The 18,396-nt window shown below is 40.6% G+C and overlaps 1 protein-coding gene across 12 annotated transcripts in view; it reads left to right on the top strand.

The window, feature by feature from the left end:
* The window catches only part of RHOBTB1 (Rho related BTB domain containing 1), a 124,300-nt gene that overhangs the window by 91,042 nt on the left and 14,862 nt on the right, over positions 1-18,396 (top strand). For 11 of the 12 annotated variants that reach the window (XM_086679795.1, XM_086679787.1, XM_086679792.1 and 8 more), the window contains 3 exons: positions 12,023-12,208; positions 15,405-16,384; positions 18,204-18,322. In XM_086679795.1, coding sequence (XP_086535921.1) covers positions 12,023-12,208; positions 15,405-16,384; positions 18,204-18,322 — 1,285 coding nt within the window. Of the gene's footprint in view, positions 1-6,976; positions 7,035-12,022; positions 12,209-15,404; positions 16,385-18,203; positions 18,323-18,396 lie in introns of all 12 variants that reach the window. The other variant, XM_086679796.1, reaches the window with a different exon arrangement.

Below are 18,396 nucleotides of genomic sequence, written 5' to 3'. Positions count from 1 at the left end.
ACAGCAAAAAGCCTGTTGGACAGTGAAATATATCAGGTGGAGGTGAGCCTGGGCCAGGACTAGGCTGAGGCAATAAGGCATTCACATTGGGCATAAAATATAAATAGTAATAACTTTTAAAAGATAGGATCACTAATTTTTTCTTTCTGCTTCAAACTCAGTATGGCTCAGTATGGCAAGGTTACTGGTCCTGACTTTATTTAATATTTTGATATTTTGTTCACCAGGGATTTATTTTGCCTTAATTTTGTTTTTTGTTTGTTTGTTGTTTTTTTAATATTGGGCACCTGGATTATGTAGTTTTTTGGCACCTCATTGAATTTTGCACCTGTGATAAAGGAGTCCTACTCACTCACAGGACTGTCTTCGCTAGAGTCCTGACCCCCATGGTAGACTTGAAAAGGAGGAAAGTTCACAATGCATGTACTATATGGAAAAGTAACTCAAACCACGCTTCTAAATGTGGGCACAATGGGATCTAGGAAAATTATTGCAACCTTTGTCCTAAAGTCCTGTGTCCTGCTGTGGCCTAAAGGTTTGCCCAGGTTATAGAAAACTGTAGAAAGACCAGGGCACTTGGGTGGCTCAGTCGGTTAAGCATCCAACTTTGGCTCAGATCATGATCTCGTGGTCCGTAGTTTTGAGCCCCGTGTCAGGCTCTGTGCTGACAGCTCAGAGACTGGAGCCTGCTTCAGAGTCTGTGTCTCCCTCGCTCTCTGCCCCTCCCCCACTCACGCTCTGTTTCTCTCTGTCTCTCAAAAATGAATAAATGTTAAAAAAAAATGTAGAGAAAAAAGCAAAACAATAGAAAGACTTAGAGGAATAAGTAGCTAGACCCAGAAACAGGAAACGTCGTTCCCTAAAAGGTTGAACTAAATTGCAGATTTAAGTATGCCCGCATATGCTGGCTATTCTGATGTCAGAGTTCTAGGGAGAGGTAAATCAGCACATTTTAGCCAGTCCCTGGATGATTATAAAGCAGGTGGTCCTCAAGGCATGCTTTGGTAAGCACTACTGTGGAATCATCATGATTATCATGCTCTTTACTGAACCTCAGCCAAAAGGGAAGAATCTCTTAAAGATTAGAGACAAAGCTTTTAAGTGAAGGAAACCAGAGGAAAGGAACACATACTGTGTGATATCATGTCTATAAAATTCCGGAAAATGCAATCCATGGTGATAGAAAGTAGATCACTGGTTGCCTAGGAAAGAGGACGAAGAGGGAGGGTTGGATTGCAAAGGGACACAGGAAACTTTGGAGGTGATGGAAATGTTCATGATTTTGATAGGGATGATAGTATTGGGGTGCATACGTAAGTCAAAACTAATCAGACCGAACACTTTAAGTCTGCAAAGTTTATTGTATTTAAATTGTATCTCAATATTTTTTAAGTACAAGTATTTTTATGAACAAAAAAATCTATTATGTCTGAGGAAATGTATGTGGTAGACAACATATGTTTTAATTTATAGAATTTAGAGTTAATTCTCACTGAAATACAAATTATTTGTGTGCACTTAAGGCGGGAAATGGGACAAGATCCTTAATAGAAGAGTATGGGAAACAGGATGGTCTTGAATCTCAAGGCTCAATAATGAAACACTATCAAATTGTCCCCAAATCATGCTGATTCCATTTTCCTAGAGATAAGCCCTCAGCCGTGTGGATCAGAGTCTGACCAAGTGGCCTGTGTCTTCAGCTGTGGTTATGTTTGTATCTTTTTCTAAAAAGATACATTGGACCAGGTATCCTGTGATAGCTGACCCCACAGTTCCCTGAAAGTTTTCTATTTCTCTGTTTCCCCATCAAATAGTAACCGTGTGGTCTTTTGTAGTTGGTTCATTCTGGAACTGGAGGGTGCAATGAGAACCTGTGGGAATGTACAGATGACCTTGTCTGTTTTGTGCTCATTCACCTTAGCTGAGAATCAGGTGCAGAGCTGGACGAGAAGTGTCCTTTCCCTGGGTGAGGTAGCTGCACGTTGGATATGAGGCTCCATTCTGGTTTGTTTCTCTGGACTGAGTCCCAGCCTGCCTGGCCTGTCCAACCTCCTGTCTTGCTCCAGACATAACCCGATATTTTAATTGTGTATGGTCTATAGCCTCTAGGCCCACAAATGTGCATTACACCTGCATAGAAATTATACTCCCACCTGCCTATTCTTTACCTACTTAATTACCACAACTATTCTAAGACTTTAGAATAAGAGGCACAAATTCCCAGAAGTCCCCTCCATACTCTCCCCCAACTCCCTGTTACCTTCAGGATCCAGGTGAAATGTCCCTCCTTATGTTCCTCAGGACTCCTTGGCAAATCCCTCTCATCACTATGATCACACACTTGAAAGTTGGCTCCTTCATCATCTTCTTCAGTTGCCCTTATGCTATGACTCCTACTATCTGTAGAACAAGAATTTTGTCTGTCTGCCCTATGCGTGGGCATGGCACATAGTAAGAGTTTAATGAATGTTAGTTGAATGAGTGCATGAATCTGTCCATCAGTCTTGTACATGGCAGGCTCTTCTAAGGCATTTACAAGGAAATGCCATTGTAACAAACTCCAAACTATTTCACTAGGTTGAATTTTAGGTTTGCATTTTTATAGTAAGAATCACAAATCATGTACCTATGTGAAAGTGACAAAGACAGAAAACACTGGTGCCTAACCTCTCCTTAATGAATGAGCAAATGAAAAGATGAGCTAGGAGATGAGCTAGACCAGGAGAAAAAGAATGGAGGTACACTGACCCACACCCTGAAACCCACCTTTTCTCCACAAATATTTTTAGATTTGTGAATTATTTTTGTAAAGCCTTGTTTGAAGGAGTATTCCTTTTTTCTTTTTTAATATGAAATTTATTGTCAAATGGGTTTCTATACAACACCCAGTGTTCATCCCAACAGGTGCCCTCTTAAATAGAAAATTACTTATGTCAATACTAACGATTTTCCAGTTGTAAGGTTGTTTGTCCTCTTAGTGTCATTTCCAAGATCCTTATAAGAATCATATTTTAGGGGCACCTGGGTGGTTCAGTCAGTTAAGCGTCTGACTTTGGTTCAGGTCATGATCTCATAGTTCAGTTTGTGGGATCGAGCCCCACATTGGGCTCTGTACTAAGAGTTCAGAGCCTGGAGTCTGTTTTGGATTCTGTGTCTCCCTCTCTCTCTGTGCCTACCCTACTCGTGCTCTCTCGCTCTCTCTCTCTCTCTCTCTCTCAAAGGTAAATACTGAAAAAGCTTTTTTAAATAATCATATTTTTAAATTTATTTATTTATTTATTTATTTATTTATTTATTTATTTATTTTAAATTCATTTGCCCAAAGATGAGGGCAGTGAGGAGAAAAATTGAAGGTGGATTATTACTGCTTTGTGCTTAACCAAAACAAATAAACAAAAATGCACCAGACTAAATGCATAGAAAGGATTCAAAAACTTAAATGTGGTGGAGATTTGTAGATTGTGCACTAAAACACCCAAACAAGATTTCCGTGATGCCAGATCATCCGGCAGACAGAAAACATGCCGTGCTCTGTACCACCCTCAGCCTACTGTCCCGCACTGTCCTTCCTGCTCTGAACTGCTACATCTCATATTGTGACCGGAAGACAAAACATCAGAAAGCTGGAATTTCTTTGTCCAACTGAGCCCTGGCCCCAGGATGAATCTGTCCTTGAGAAACAACAGTGCCAAATGAGATAGCAACAGGACTTGATTGATGAGTGGGGTCACTCGTGTTCCAGGACCTAGACAGATGCTGGCTGCTGCCCAAACACTGGTCACATAACTAGGAAAAACTGTCCATTGTGGCAGCCCAGAAAAGCATTGATGGCCTCAAAAGGTGCCATAGAAACATGAATAATGAGGCCACTGGAATAGGTAAGGAGAATAGGACATACACATTGTTCAGTATATTAACGTCTTGTGTTCTGCCTTCTTACTACCTTTTTTTCTATTACTACTTAATAACTGCAAGCTTGACCAGTTGGGTCAAATAATAGCTAAGTGTGTTAACTTTTCATCAGTTTGTGATGTTTCTATACTATAACATTCTGATGAGGAAATATATTTCAGCACTACAGTTTTCCCTTCTACATTAGGTGGTAAGAAAAAAGAGACTGTTGAGTAATTCTGCAGTGTCTTCCGAGGATGATTCTTTACTAGCTTTCAGCAGTTATATTTCAGTTAACGACATGAGCTGGTATACCAAAAGGAAAACATCTCGTGATGAGAATGTTCCGCAATTCTTATTGGCTACAACATATAAAATATATCCTGTGGTGACTTTTGAACCCATGATCATATTTGTTGGACAATAATTGGTAGTGTAAAGTTTACAGAACACTTTCACAGATATGTTTCTTAGTGAACCTTGTCAACAGTTCTATCAGTAACTTTTAATATTGGCCATTCATTAGGTTTCCAAAATCGTTCCACCACTTTATTCTTCCCCTGGAACCCCTGTGTCCCCAGCCTAGATATCATCTGAAGGACAGTGCTGAATTACAGAAAGATAAAGCAAATTAGCAGATTGTCTTTTCAACTTATTACCTTGGCTATCTTTCTATCTTACTGATTTTTGTTTTTAGTGTTTGCTATGTTTTTTTAAAAAAAACAAGATGGTCTGTGAAATAGAGGGTGTTCCCTTCAGCCTTGATTCTGTGTAACACAGAAATTAGTCGGTTGAAAGTAACCTATTTCTTTACATTTCCTTTGCTTCTGGAGATTATCTAACTCCATGAAGTGATCATTAATACATTATTATCTCAGTGTTATAAAACTATCCAATTAGATGGGGTAAATGGATTTTTTAGATAAATTCCAATAATTAAGAAATATATATTAACTGGTTAATCTCTGCTGTATACCAGAGATATTATATGGTTGCCTTTCAGCAGTAATTGTCTGAAGAAATAGCTCACATACTGTTTTCATTCTTTATTAAAACGTATTCCATAACTGACTTACTATACGCCTGAACTCCTTTCTTTTAGACTTTAGGACTGCAGACGTATTTGCATCTACGTCCTTTATCCTTCAATATCTAGAAGGCCATTTTACTTGGTAAACAGTCATTGGGAGCCTCTTTTGTCACAAATGCTGTGTCATATATACACCATGCAAGAGGAACTAATAGGAATGGAACAAAGTCCCCGAAGAAGAAACTCAGGGTACAGCAGGGAGACAGCAACATAATAATTACAGTTCAGTGTTAGAGATGCTAAAGTACAGATGTCAGCACCAGGAACAGGGAATACAGAAGCACTCAGCACAAGCTCTCTAGCATCATCCTTGACTCCTCTTGGGCATATCCCACACGTGGTCCGTCAGCAAACCCTGCTGGCTCCCTGCTGCGCAAATATAGGGAATGCGGCCACCTCTCACGACCTGCACTGCTCCCAGGCCAAAGTCCGATCGCCTCTCTCGGGATTGTTACCTTTTCACTGGTTCCATCCTTCTGCCTTTTCCCCTGACACGCCCCCTCCACCACCACCATCACTACCACCAACACCACCACCACCATTTGGTCAGCTCTCCTGTTCAAACATAAATTATGTTATTCTGCTTAAAAAATCCCAACGGTCCACCAGTTCGTTCAAAGTAAGAGCCAGACCCCATGAGGCCCTCCCTACCTCAGTCCAGCATTGCCTTCCTGAGCTCAGCTCCTGCTATTTCCCCCCCTCACCCAAGGGAGACAACCTTCCTCAGAGCCTTTGCATGAGCTGTTTCCTTTTCCACAGGGCTCTCCCCCACAGATAGCAGCATGTTAGCTCCCTCACCTCCTCAGGTCTTTACTGAAATGTCAGCTGCTCAGTGAGGCCCTCCCTGGTCACCTCATTCCAAAAGTATCTTCTGTTCCCTAATATTTCTGTCCCTCTTCCTTGCTTTATTTTCTGTTTGGCACTTGTCACTACCTAACACAGCACCTAGTGTACATATTTTTCTTGCTTATTGTCTTTGTTCTCCACTAGAATATGAGCATGAAGATAAGCATGAGTGATTTGTATTTTTAGCTAATTGCTGTATCCTCAGTGTCTAGAAGAGTACCTGATACATAGTGCATTATCAGTTAATATTGCTGAGAGGAATGACTGTGTATTACTATTGGATAAGTGGCATGAGACAAGTCCTTTCACCTTTATGAATTCAGAGAGGATTGCTGAGAGGTCTGGGTAAAGTCTCTTTACCCTTTCACTTCACACTTTCTTGTGTGGTGGAATGATCTTGCTGGTTTACATAGTTTCCTTTCAAAAGAGTTAAGGAGCTTAATCCCAGAGACCTCCCATCTGGCATTCAGGCTGATATGGAGGCTTTCCTGTATCTACAGCTAGTCTTGCTCTCAGGAGAAAACATGAACAGTACAGGAAGGAAGTACCTCCATCATTTCTCTTCAGGGAAAGCCAAAAAGGAATGAAAATGAGAGGTGGTGTTGGGAAGGAATTTATTACCACAATTTCACCTTCTCCTGTTAAACAAGCCTTCTTTATGTCAATGCTTTCTGTTCTCATTGACCAGGAGTTAAATAAGATTTCTTCTAATAAATTACTTGTGCTTCACTCAATTTCCCATGCATTCAACTTTTTCTGATGATTGTATGAGATTTAAGAATATACTAAATGGAGCTTAGATTGTTCAGTATGGAAAATGGTATATTGAGTGAAAAATAGCCAGTTTCTATTGGATGATAACCCACAACCTTCTGTGGTAGAGGCCAATGCCCCCTGTGATATTTGTATCATGATAGAAGAAGCAACCGTTCTTAAGACTCAAGTTTTATCTATCTCAGGGTTTGGTGGCATTGGTGGGATGTTGATATGGCTTTCCTGCACTTAAGAGCGTGCACTGCTTTGGCTACTCAATTTTGGAGGGTGGGGGAAAGACTGGTTTAAAGTATTGCTTCCTACTAAACGTGCAGTTATGGGCTTAGAAGAAATAGTTGCGCATGCTAATCACTCCCAAATCTGGATATATTGCAGGGTGTTTTGACAGTTTTCCCCACATAACATCTGTACTTAAGAAGCCTCACTGCTATTGGTAAAGTATTGACTTGATTTCTCTGCTCACATCCAGGGCACTGCATGGTCCTGCCCTGCTCTCCCCAGATCCCCTGCCAGGCGCTCCCCTACAGACCTCTCCATCTTCCATGAGTATGAGCTTACAGAGCCATTCATCTCCTGGTGGTTATGTTCACCGATCACTGACAACTCCCCCTGCATCTCATACACACCGGGCTGCTTCCCTACTAAAATTCTCCAAAGCCACGTGTTACACATTTCTTTTCTCTGCCATGCTCCCAGCTGTTCTGTGCTGTTTTGATCTGTTTGCATAGCGCTGTCAGACTACATGCATGAAAGGTGTGTTGTTGACTTGAATGGTTTCAAAAATGTTTCTGTAAAGAACCTACCTAAGTTGTAGGGGGAGAAGGAAGCTTGAAGCCCCAAAGGTAGAGGTCAGGGACTCCTGCGTGAACCTTTGCCAGAAGGAGACCTGTGCTCATTGGCAAAGGAAAGAAGGCCATTAAAATGTGATTGTGATCTCTACCAATATAAAGGATATAGGAGTTTCTACTCAAAAAGGAAATAATAAGCAGTACTGACATATAAAGAGGTGGGGTCCTACCACAGAATGAAAGACTTTAAGGGGCGTATTAACAACGACATACTTATTGGTCACCAAGTGTTCGTCAGCAAGGAATTGGCCTTTTGGAGAAGGGCATTTGGCCATCCTGCTCACAGCTATGTGGAGGACCAGATGGAACCCACAAACGTTCACAATGGCCTGTCAGACTGGCCTGATGTTGGGCTCTTAGATAAAGGATAATTTAGGTATTTTTCCTTCACTTAACCAGATAAGAAAATGCAAAGGCAGCCCCCTAGCCGACAGTGGTGGTGGACTGGATGGGACTAGGAAAGGAAAGATAAACCAAGAAGATGAGAGCACTTGTGTGATAGGAAAGAACTTGGAAAATCCATTCTTAACAACACATTTTTTTATAGTGACTATCTACCCTTTTTCAACCACTTCTTCAAAGGATGAATTTGGTATTTCAGATTGGAAAAGCAGCATTGCTTCTGGTTGCCTCTCTGACCTTTTCCCACCACGTTTGCTATATTTGACTATAGATATTACAAAGACAGGCCTTGGGAACTTGTACGGCCTTTGCTGTTTCAAGTCTAGCTTGGGCCAAGATATGTGGGCAAGATGCACTGTGTTCAGATTTTTTTTTCTTTCATCCTTCAATAAAGATTGGTCCCAACTTTGCACACACTTCTTATGTTATCCAAATACCTTTGCCAATTTTTTACATGCTATCTTTGGCCGGTGTTCTCCTTGAAAGATAACTGAAAAAAAAATATGCTGTCTTGTTTGTTTAATATCTGAAGAAAAACTGGTACAACTCAGGTTGGCTTTATCAGCACAAGCATTTTTGGAGGACTTGGGCCTTCTGTGACCACCCCCACCCCCGCCCAGCTGCCCTCTACCCCTGTATGAAGCAAGATCCGCAATTATTTCTACACACAGATTTACTTTGGATTTTTTACTTAACTAATCAAAACATCATTGCATGGGCATTATTTGATGTGTTAGTACCCTAGAGAAACTTTTACAGTAACATTTTCCCCTTAGGGAAAAGAAATTACATTTTTCTCCCCAAAATAAACATTCCGTAGGCAAGCAACTGAGACCCTGCATGCTTAAGTCCTTTGTAACCCTGGCTTTCTTTAATAAAGCCACTTAGCCGGGTCCACTACAACAACAAAAAATTCCAAACTTCTTCCTACCCCTTCTCAGTATTCAAGTTCTGGAGTTTAGAGTTTTGTCTACTCTGTGCTTTGCTTCTGCAAAGAATTCTCAAATTCTTGTGCTTTCTACTCCAAATAGCTGTAGGACGCCATTTAAATCCTATCAGATTCTTTTTACAGCTGAAATAGGAACGCTGAGGTCATTTCTAGGCTAACCCTGCTGCATAATATGTGAGAATGCCCTCATCACACATTCCCCTCCCAATTATTTTTAAACTCAACTCTTCAAAGTAAAAAAATGTAACAGAGCCATGGAAGTGGAAATGCTAGAACCTGCCTTTTTCATTTTATCTTCCACAGGAATGGCATTTTTAAACACGAGCTTGTGTCAGACACTGAACAGTCTCCACACAGGAATGAATGTTTTGATTAAAAGTTATTTAATAGCTCTAGTTCCTTGGAATTCTGCCTAAAGGGGGAGATATTCTTAGCTGCAGGTCCTGTGCCTTCCTTGACTAGATAGAAAAGAGGCTAAAAATCTACAGGGACTATGCGGTGTTCTCAAAATAGTTACTTGATTGTATATGTGTTTATATAGCAGAGAATACTGCTATGTGAAGAATTAGGAATTAGAAAAGAATATAGAATTAGAAAAGAATAAGGAGCAATGTGTCAAAACAGCATCTTTCTGTAGCTGTATCACTACATCCGCTGATTCCCCAGCCTTTTGGTTAAAATCAGGGTTAGGGTACTACATTATTAGGGCAGGCCAGAAAAACTGGCCTCTATAATTTATATAGAATGTTTTCTTAACTTGCATTCATATTTAGATCAACAACAGTTAAACCAAAGACGTTGAAGCAAGTTGGTAGGTAAAATATGATCTTATTTCTTAAGTGCTTTGAGTGTAAAGTAATGGAGATATATTCTCATAGCCCCTAACTGTGCATTAAAAAAAAAAAAAAAGGAAAAAAATTTCTTCATTCCAAGGATACAAGTAGAATTTTGACTCAATAAGTTATTTTAGCTTCAAAGGTAGTGTTGTGCTCAATACAACCTCTTCTCTTTAACTATCATCGTTTTGAGGCAAAATATTTACATAACATGGAATTATTTTTCTAGCCATCCAACAGCATTTCATGCATTGAGATATTGCTGCGACACAGTTAGAAGTCGGGCCCTCCGGACCTGTATTGGGTGACGGCATTATGCTATTATCATCAAGAGATTCCATTGTTTCCAACCCCCAAGGTCCTGTCTGTACTTGTTTACAGGTCAACCGAATAGTAACTCGTGTGTGCTCAGTGGCTTGAGTGTTATCACCGTAACCTTGGCAACCGAGCCAGCTCTGATTTCAAAACCTCACATGCTGTATCATAAAATTAGATAACAGAATTGACATTTAGCTTCATGTCTGTCATATAAATTAAGCTCTGAGAATATTTCTTTTATAGCCATGTGCTTCAATATGGAAATAGGCACCAATTAGAACAATTTTATGCATATACATACTAGTCCACATTTAGGTGCTGGGTACATTCCTCAATTCTTCCTCTACAGTATTGAACCTCACATATTGCCATGTTAATCTCACTGTGCCAAAATTCACGGTGGCTTTGTTTTATGATCAGGATGAAGCTTATAGCAGAGCTGTATCAGATATCCTATACAAATAGGATTATGAATAATAGAAAACTCAGCTCCTAAAAAATGTAAAATTCAAAGCATTGCTGGGTACTGTTATTTATGCTGATTAGAAGTAAGGCTGTGCACAGAATATTCCACTAACTAAATCAGAATCCCGACGACAAGACAGGCTTCCCTTTCATTTATATATTTATGCATATTTTTACACATATTATATTTTCCAGTGTCTATGAATCTCTGATAATATCTTTATTTCAAGGACATTCTAAACCTGCAGATTAATACATTCATCTACTTTGAGTCCCAGGTCCTCTTTTATAATTTGTAAATATTTAAATCTCAGGATTTTCCCCTCTACTTGCTATGGTCTATGCAGTTTTCCTGGAGTATAAATTTAAAGACTCAACTTGTGAATTACATTTAATGTAAGCACCCTGCAGTTTTCTGCATTGCAAATGATTATTTTTAGAAATTTTATGGTTGCCTGGATATATTTGTTTGTCTTCATTGATATGTAGGGGGAAAAAGCTCATTAATGATTTAAAAAGAAGGTGTTTTGATTCATCGACTTGATTCTTCTCATTACATAAACAATAAAGGCAATAAATTAACATCTAATAAAATTGTAAGAGTTTGTTTCCGAATTTAGCTGCAAGATAGTCTTGAATTCTTGGGCATAATTTTTCCTGTTCTTTATATTCTTTTGCCTCAATGTTTTCAAAGTCACCATTCAGCATATTTTAACCTAGATGATTGGTTTATAATTCTTATTAAAGATACCTTTTAGCAGCTGTCAAACACCATAATTGAACAACCGTTTTATGAAACGGTTCTTTGGCCTCTAAAATGGTAAGTTGTTATGTAAAAATAGAAGATCTTTATGTCAAAATTGACTGTAAAATACTTTTTCTTTTCCCCGTTTACCTGCTGTGTCATATATACCATTTGAGAAATCTGCTTCCAACATTCTCTTATTACCCATCCATCTAACTATTGCTAGTTTTCTGTTAAATACTACCTTCTTGCCATATATCTAGTAAAGAGTCAAAATTCCTGCAAATTCAGGACATTTTCTTTTCAGAAACAGATAAGTGGTTGTGCTCTCTACATGTGTGCTTAAGTGGGAAGAAGGGCAGAAATCCTTCTGTGTATTTGCTGACCCTGTACAGCAAATACCTGTTATGTTTTCAGTAATTAAACTGTTTGCTTTATCTCATTGGGTTGAGTCATCATCACCTTTCTGTTTAAACTGGTAAAAGGTAGTTCTTATTATTTTATTTTATCTTGAAACTATTTCTTGTGATTAACAGAAATAGTTCAGCATGTTGTGGCTCCAGGACTGAATCAAATTTGGGTAGTCATTTGTATTGTAAAAGAACATCTTTGGAAACTTTAATACATAGGCGTTCTGCAGTGCAATATGAAAATAAACTTGGGCTGTGTTTGGTGCTGGGATGTGGGGGCTTATCCGGCTGTTTGCATGACTCCGAGATGTATTATACTATCCTTTTTTTTTTTTTTTTAATTGTGACATGATATGGCATTAGATGGATGGGGGAGGGGAGGAACTGTAATGATAAAAGAAAAAAAAAGTTATATGGAAATACAGCTTCTTTTGTGATTTCCTTTTAGGTCTGATGTTGTGGTCCTCTGTTTTTCGATTGCTAATCCCAATTCCCTAAATCATGTGAAAACCATGTGGTATCAAGAAATCAAGCACTTTTGCCCTCGCACACCTGTTGTTCTAGTTGGCTGCCAGCTAGATCTCCGCTATGCTGATCTTGAAGCTGTTAATCGAGCCAGACGCCCTTTAGCAAGGTAAGCCAAGGGACTCAGTATTTTGCTGTGCTGGCCAAATTAAAGTTTAGAGGTAACAGATGTCCCTGTAGCCTAGGGTTATGCTCTTCAGTGGTTCTGGGGCCCCATCAAGCAGCCATATGCTTTAAGTTAGTTTGTTAATACTGACCCTTCTCGTGCTCACCGTCCCCTCTTAGGTGAGGAACCCATTTTTGTAAACTGGTTGGCCAGTTCTGGAAATGAATTTTATAATTGCAACCTGGTGTGAATAAAAGTGTCTTGGGGGCACCTGGGTGTCTCAGTCAGTTAACCGACCTACTCTTGGTTTTGGCTAAGGTCATGATCTCATGGTTCATGAGTTCAAGCCCTGAGTTGCACTGTCCGTGCAAAGCCTGATTGGGATTCTCTCTTTCCCTCTCTGCCCCTCCCACGTGTGCTTTCTCAAAATAAATAAATAATTTTTTTTAAGTGCCTTGAGGCACCTGGGTGGCTCAGTCAGTTAAGCGTCTGACTTCAGCTACACGAGTTTGAGCCCCACGTTCCAGCCCTGCATTGGGCTCTGTGCTGACTGCTCAGAGCCTGGAGCCTAGTTCGGATTCTGTGTCTCCATGTGTCTCTGTCCCTCCCCCACTCACACTCTGTCTCTGTCTCTGTCTCTCAAAAATAAGTAAACATTTAAAAAAAATTTTTAAGTGCCTTGAAATTTGCAGAATACTAAACAAAATAGTAGCTACTCATAGTAATGTCATTCTTGAAACTATGATTAGTTTAATAAAGTTAATGAACATTCAGATTGACTAGTCCCAGTTCTTGGCCCCCCAGAACATCAGGTTCATGCAAATACACATATCCAAGTGTTTTTAACCTTCTCGTTTTCCCCAATCCAACCTCTGAGAATATTTCATTCCCAAAATGGTGGTGTCTAGTTTTAAAACATCATATGGACCTATAGTTGCAAAACAGGAACACTGGTCTTTAAATGTTACTAGTAATTGTTTTTAAATTTTTTTTTAATGTTTATTTATTTTTTGAGAGAGAGACAGAGACAGAGCATGAGTGAGGGAGGGGCAGAGAGAGAGGGAGACACAGAATCTGAAGCTCAGAGCTGTCAACGCAGCGCCCAATGCAGGGCTCAAACCCACGAACCGTGAGATCATGACCTGCACAGATGTTGGACGCTTAACCGACTGAGCCACCCTAGTGGTGCTCCATCTAGTAGATGTTTTTTAAAATGTCACAACTTTAAAAATCAAACTGAGGGGGGATTTGTTTTACTTGTATAAAATGTGAATACCAATATTAGGGGGAAGTAAGAGTTTTTTAAAGCCCATGCCCCTTCCATTTTCCTGTCATAAAAAAAATAACTTTATATATATTTTATGTTTAACTACATTTTTTGCCAGAGAGCATAGCTTTCCCAAAAGTGTTGGTATTAATACCTTCCTTCAATGTTTGCCTGATAGGCTTGTTGCAAAAATTTTGTACAGACACAGCTTTTTACACTCTCACAGCAAAAGCAAATAGTATTTTCTTTAGACAATTTCGGATGTTCTTGTTGCATTTTGGATAAATTTTCTGAAAATGTTTCATGTTGTTTTCACAGTCCCTCTATTAAATGCATGGACTAGGAATTGAATGTTAGAAGCCACATAGAGGGAAAGGGGACTCACAGTGAAAGAGAGACTGCCCCTGGCATCCAGAACTTTCTGTGTAAAAGAATAGGCTGAGATAATCAGGCCTCACAACCATAGACGTGTGGAGGACAGGAGGAGAGTTACAGAGCACTAGAGGACAGCAGAGGGGACAGTCCCGATCCCATGAAGGAGCTGGTATTTGAGCGCAGCCTTGAAGAGTTTGCCAGTTAGTGATTTCCAAGTCAGTCCCAGGAAGAAGGAGCACAAAAAGCCCAGAGAAGCAAACTTTGAAGTTAAGTCTTCTTCCCTGCACTTCCCTCTGCCTTTGCAACACCCTGCCTTTTTTCCTTGTGCTCTGTCCAGGGCTTCAGATCCCAACTGTAACCAGTATTACCGTATTTCTCCTAAGACCAGTGCCTTTCACACACATTGCCTTCAATTTTGGAAGCCAAATATTTATTTAGGAAGATCAATTCCTAAGAGTGTGTCTCAGCATCAAGTGTGTGTTTGTGAAGAATGGAACAACAAAGTTAATTATGTTCTGGAACCTGTCTTTTACTATGCTATGCCATAGTCACAGCACTATTCTGCCTGGCCTCCCTGGGTTTGATTAGAATGTAAAGGGGCCTTGTGTGCCAGCCTGAAGGGCTGTGTGGAACCAGAGGAAATTTTTAAAAAGAATTACAGCTGAAAGTCATGCGTGTGTGATGTAAGGATGTTTCGTGCAGCAGTGGAAACTGTGGGCTGAAATGTGGAGAGTCTGAAGAAAGACAGTACAGAGGCTAATGCCATAGTCCAAGTGAAAGAGGCTGAGGGCGTGACTGCAGAGGCAGAAGAGAAGAGAAGCAGTTAGGCATGAAAGGAGAAGCACAGATCTGATGCAAGAAACTTAATTGGCTATTGGGTGGGGACCGTTTAGTCTAGGACTAGGGGCTTCTAGACTCTAACTGCTGGGCAGGGGTCTCTCTTCAAATTGCGAATGTGACCTGAAGCAAACCCTTTAGACTCTCTGCCTCGGTTTCTTCACGAGGTGGCATGCGAATAACACCCCTAGGGTTTTTGTGAGGCTCAAGTGAGAAAAGGTATATGGATTCACTGTAAAGTTATCAAGCAAAATGTAAGCATAACGTGGTGATGAAGGTGCAGACGTCACAGTTGTGATCGTTGTAACAGCTAATATTTGTCAGGCACTCCCTGTGGACCAGGCACCATGCTAAGCATATGATCTCATTTCAACTTCTCAGTAGTGCTTTAAGATGTAGGTGTTTATTATTCTTATTCCTATTTTACAGTTGGGAGAACCAAGGCTTAAGAAGGTTAAGTAACTTGCCCAGGATCAAATAGCAAGCAAATGGCCGATACTTCAGTTATTATAGTTACTCCTGAAAGCATTTTCCCCTGCAGGCCTGAGTCCTTTATATTTGGAAAGCTTGAGGTAGATCGATTTTTCAAGAGCCTTATTAAAAGTCTGAATAAGGACTTTAAAGGCACAATTCTATTAGGTGCTTTGATAGGCCCTTGTTACCATTTTTTTTTCCCTAAAATAAGGCTGATTATAATTTTTTTTAAATACTCCATTTTAGGCCCATAAAGAGAGGGGATATTCTGCCCCCAGAAAAAGGCCGAGAGGTTGCAAAGGAGCTGGGCATACCGTACTATGAGACAAGTGTGTTTGACCAGTTCGGAATCAAGGACGTGTTTGACAATGCGATCCGAGCAGCGCTGATTTCCCGCCGACACCTGCAGTTCTGGAAATCCCACCTAAAGAAAGTCCAGAAGCCTTTACTTCAGGCACCATTCCTACCTCCAAAAGCCCCTCCGCCGGTTATCAAGGTTCCAGAATGTCCCTCCATGGGGACAAGCGAAGCTGCCTGTTTACTGGACAATCCTCTGTGTGCCGACGTCCTGTTCATCCTTCAGGACCAAGAGCACATCTTTGCACATCGAATTTACCTCGCTACCTCCTCTTCCAAATTTTATGATCTTTTTTTAATGGAATGTGAAGAAACCCCAAATTGGAGCGAAGGAGCTGGTGAGAAAGAGAAGCAGAGCAGGGATTGCCAGGGGCGGGCATTGAGCCTTGACCCAGACGAGGAGCGGGAGGAAGGAACGCCAAGGACACCTCAGGCCAATCAGTGGAAGGCCTCGAGCCAGAACCTGTCCCAGCAGGAGAGTCTGGCTCTGGAAGGCGAGAGCTCAACTCCGGAGACACAGACCTTATCAGGCTGGAGCAAGGGGTTCCTTGGCATGCACAAGGAAATGCAAGCCAATCCCGTTTCAAAGCGCGTGGGCCCTGTCACTGTGGTCAGGATGGACTCCTCCGTCCAGCCAGGCCCTTTCCGGACCCTGCTCCAGTTTCTTTATACGGGACAACTGGATGAAAAGGAAAAGGACTTGGTGGGCCTGGCTCAGATCGCAGAGGTTCTGGAGATGTTTGATTTGAGGATGATGGTGGAAAACATCATGAACAAGGAGGCCTTCATGAACCAGGAGATTACAAAAGCATTTCATGTCAGGAAGGCCAATCGGATAAAAGAGTGCCTCAGCAAAGGGTCGTTCTCAGGTGAGGGGTCCAACGGTAAAGTCATCGATCCCTTTGGTTGTGATTTATCAAACATTAGCTGTTCCCAAATAGGCAAGAGAGTAACCAGCACTAACTTGTGTCCATGCTTATTTTTTTATGTAACCTTCTAGTTTGCGTGTATCCATCTATTTAATTCTTATCAGACTAATGGGCCAAATACTATTCCATTTTGAAGATGGGGAAATTGACAGGGAGGTTAGGCATATTGCCTCCAGGTTGTACAGTAGTAAATGGTAGAGCCAGGATTTGCACACAAGCTGCCCTCTAAAGTACCCTCACGGCGCTTCTCAGTTAGGTCACATTCCTCCTGAGCCTGCACCAGAGCCAGAGCAAGTCAGCTCGATGTTCAACTCCTTCAGGCTCCCTTCCCTGACCACATCTGATCTCCACTGACCTTTTGGCCTTGAAATCCTTGAGGTGATTTTGGCAACCCTCTGCCTTCGTATCAAGGGTGCCTCATCTGTCCATTTCCCCCTCCCTATCCTTTCTCGCACTCTACCACCCTACACTTCTCTATTTCTCTTGCCTCTTCTTTATCCTTGATAACTATGCTGTATGCTGACCACAGTGTCTTCACATAATTGCTTGTTTGTTTCTACTAAATTCTGAAATAGCCTTCTGTGTGTGTGAGTGTGTGTGTGTGTGTGTGTGTGTATTTCATTGTTAAAATTTGACTTCCTGACTTTTATTTACATGGATACTTCCATTTTGTCTTTATCTTTCATAATGCCTTGGTAGTACATATTTAGTACTATACATTCAGTAATTGATTACTGAGTCTGTTCATTAATTTTAAAACTTATGAATAATATTTACTTGAAACATTGACCATCATGAAATAGAAACAATCATGAAAAGAAATGTTACAAACCTGCAGTAAACAATGGACCTTAAGTGAAATGGATTGAATCGCCCTCCCCTTAATGCAAAGGCATAATGACCAAATACAACATGGAACTTCAACTGGATTGTCTTTAAAAAAAAAAAAAAAAAACCTATAAATACAATTTAGAGATAATTGGAAAATTTTGAGTATGAACTAGACGATGATATTACTAATTTTCTTAGGAGTAATGATATGATTATCTAGAAGTATATTCTTATTTTTAGAAAACTCTTGATAAAGTAGTTAGAAGTGTCATGCTGTTAAAAATGTCTACACACATAGGGGCACCTGGGTGGCTCAGTTGGTTAAGTGTCCGACTTCCGCTCAGGTCATGATCTCACAGTTGATGAGTTCAAGTGCCCCATTGGGCTCTGTGCTGACAGCTCAGAGCCTGGAGCCTGCTTCAGATTCTGTGTCTCTCTCTCTCTTTGCCCCTCCCACATTCAGGCTCTGTCTCTCTCTGTCTCAAAAATAAATATAAATATTTAAAAAATGTTTACACACGTATATATACACATACACACATATTCACTACGTATACACACACACATACTCATTCACCCATAGTTAAAGCAAACATGGCAAAATGTTAACAGTGTGATAAATGAGTTATCATTGTACTGTTTCTTCCACTGCTCCGTATGTTTGAAATTTTTCATAGTAAGGGAGAAAAACTATTCCTCTCCTTTATGTTACCATGTGGTTCAGAGAATTTGTATCGTGATCTCATGTGTCATCTTATATACTTAACTCCTCAATCCTTGGATGACATAGAGGGATCTGGGTGTAGTGGTTGATACCAAATCACTAAGTAGAGACACGGAAAAGAGAGTAAGAGATGCAGGTTGGTGACTGTGGGTTGAACTCTCAGCAAAGCTGGCTCATGGTTATGTTTCTTCGATCTTTGGGCAGATGTGACGTTCAGGTTGGATGATGGAGCCATCAGTGCCCACAAACCATTGCTGATCTGTAGCTGCAAGTGGATGGCTGCCATGTTTGGGGGCTCATTTGTGGAAAGCACCAACAGTGAGGTATGTGCCTTCCGAGAAGCCTAAGTAGTATCTTTATGACTGTGTGTGTGTTTGGTTAACCAGACGACTTCAGC

Source organism: Puma concolor, chromosome D2 (genome assembly GCF_028749965.1).
Source record: "Puma concolor isolate L17-30 chromosome D2, mPumCon1.1.hap2, whole genome shotgun sequence".
Classification (NCBI taxonomy): domain Eukaryota; kingdom Metazoa; phylum Chordata; class Mammalia; order Carnivora; family Felidae; genus Puma; species Puma concolor.
Note: the sequence above shows the minus strand (reverse complement) of the source record. Positions and strands in the feature narration are given on the sequence as shown.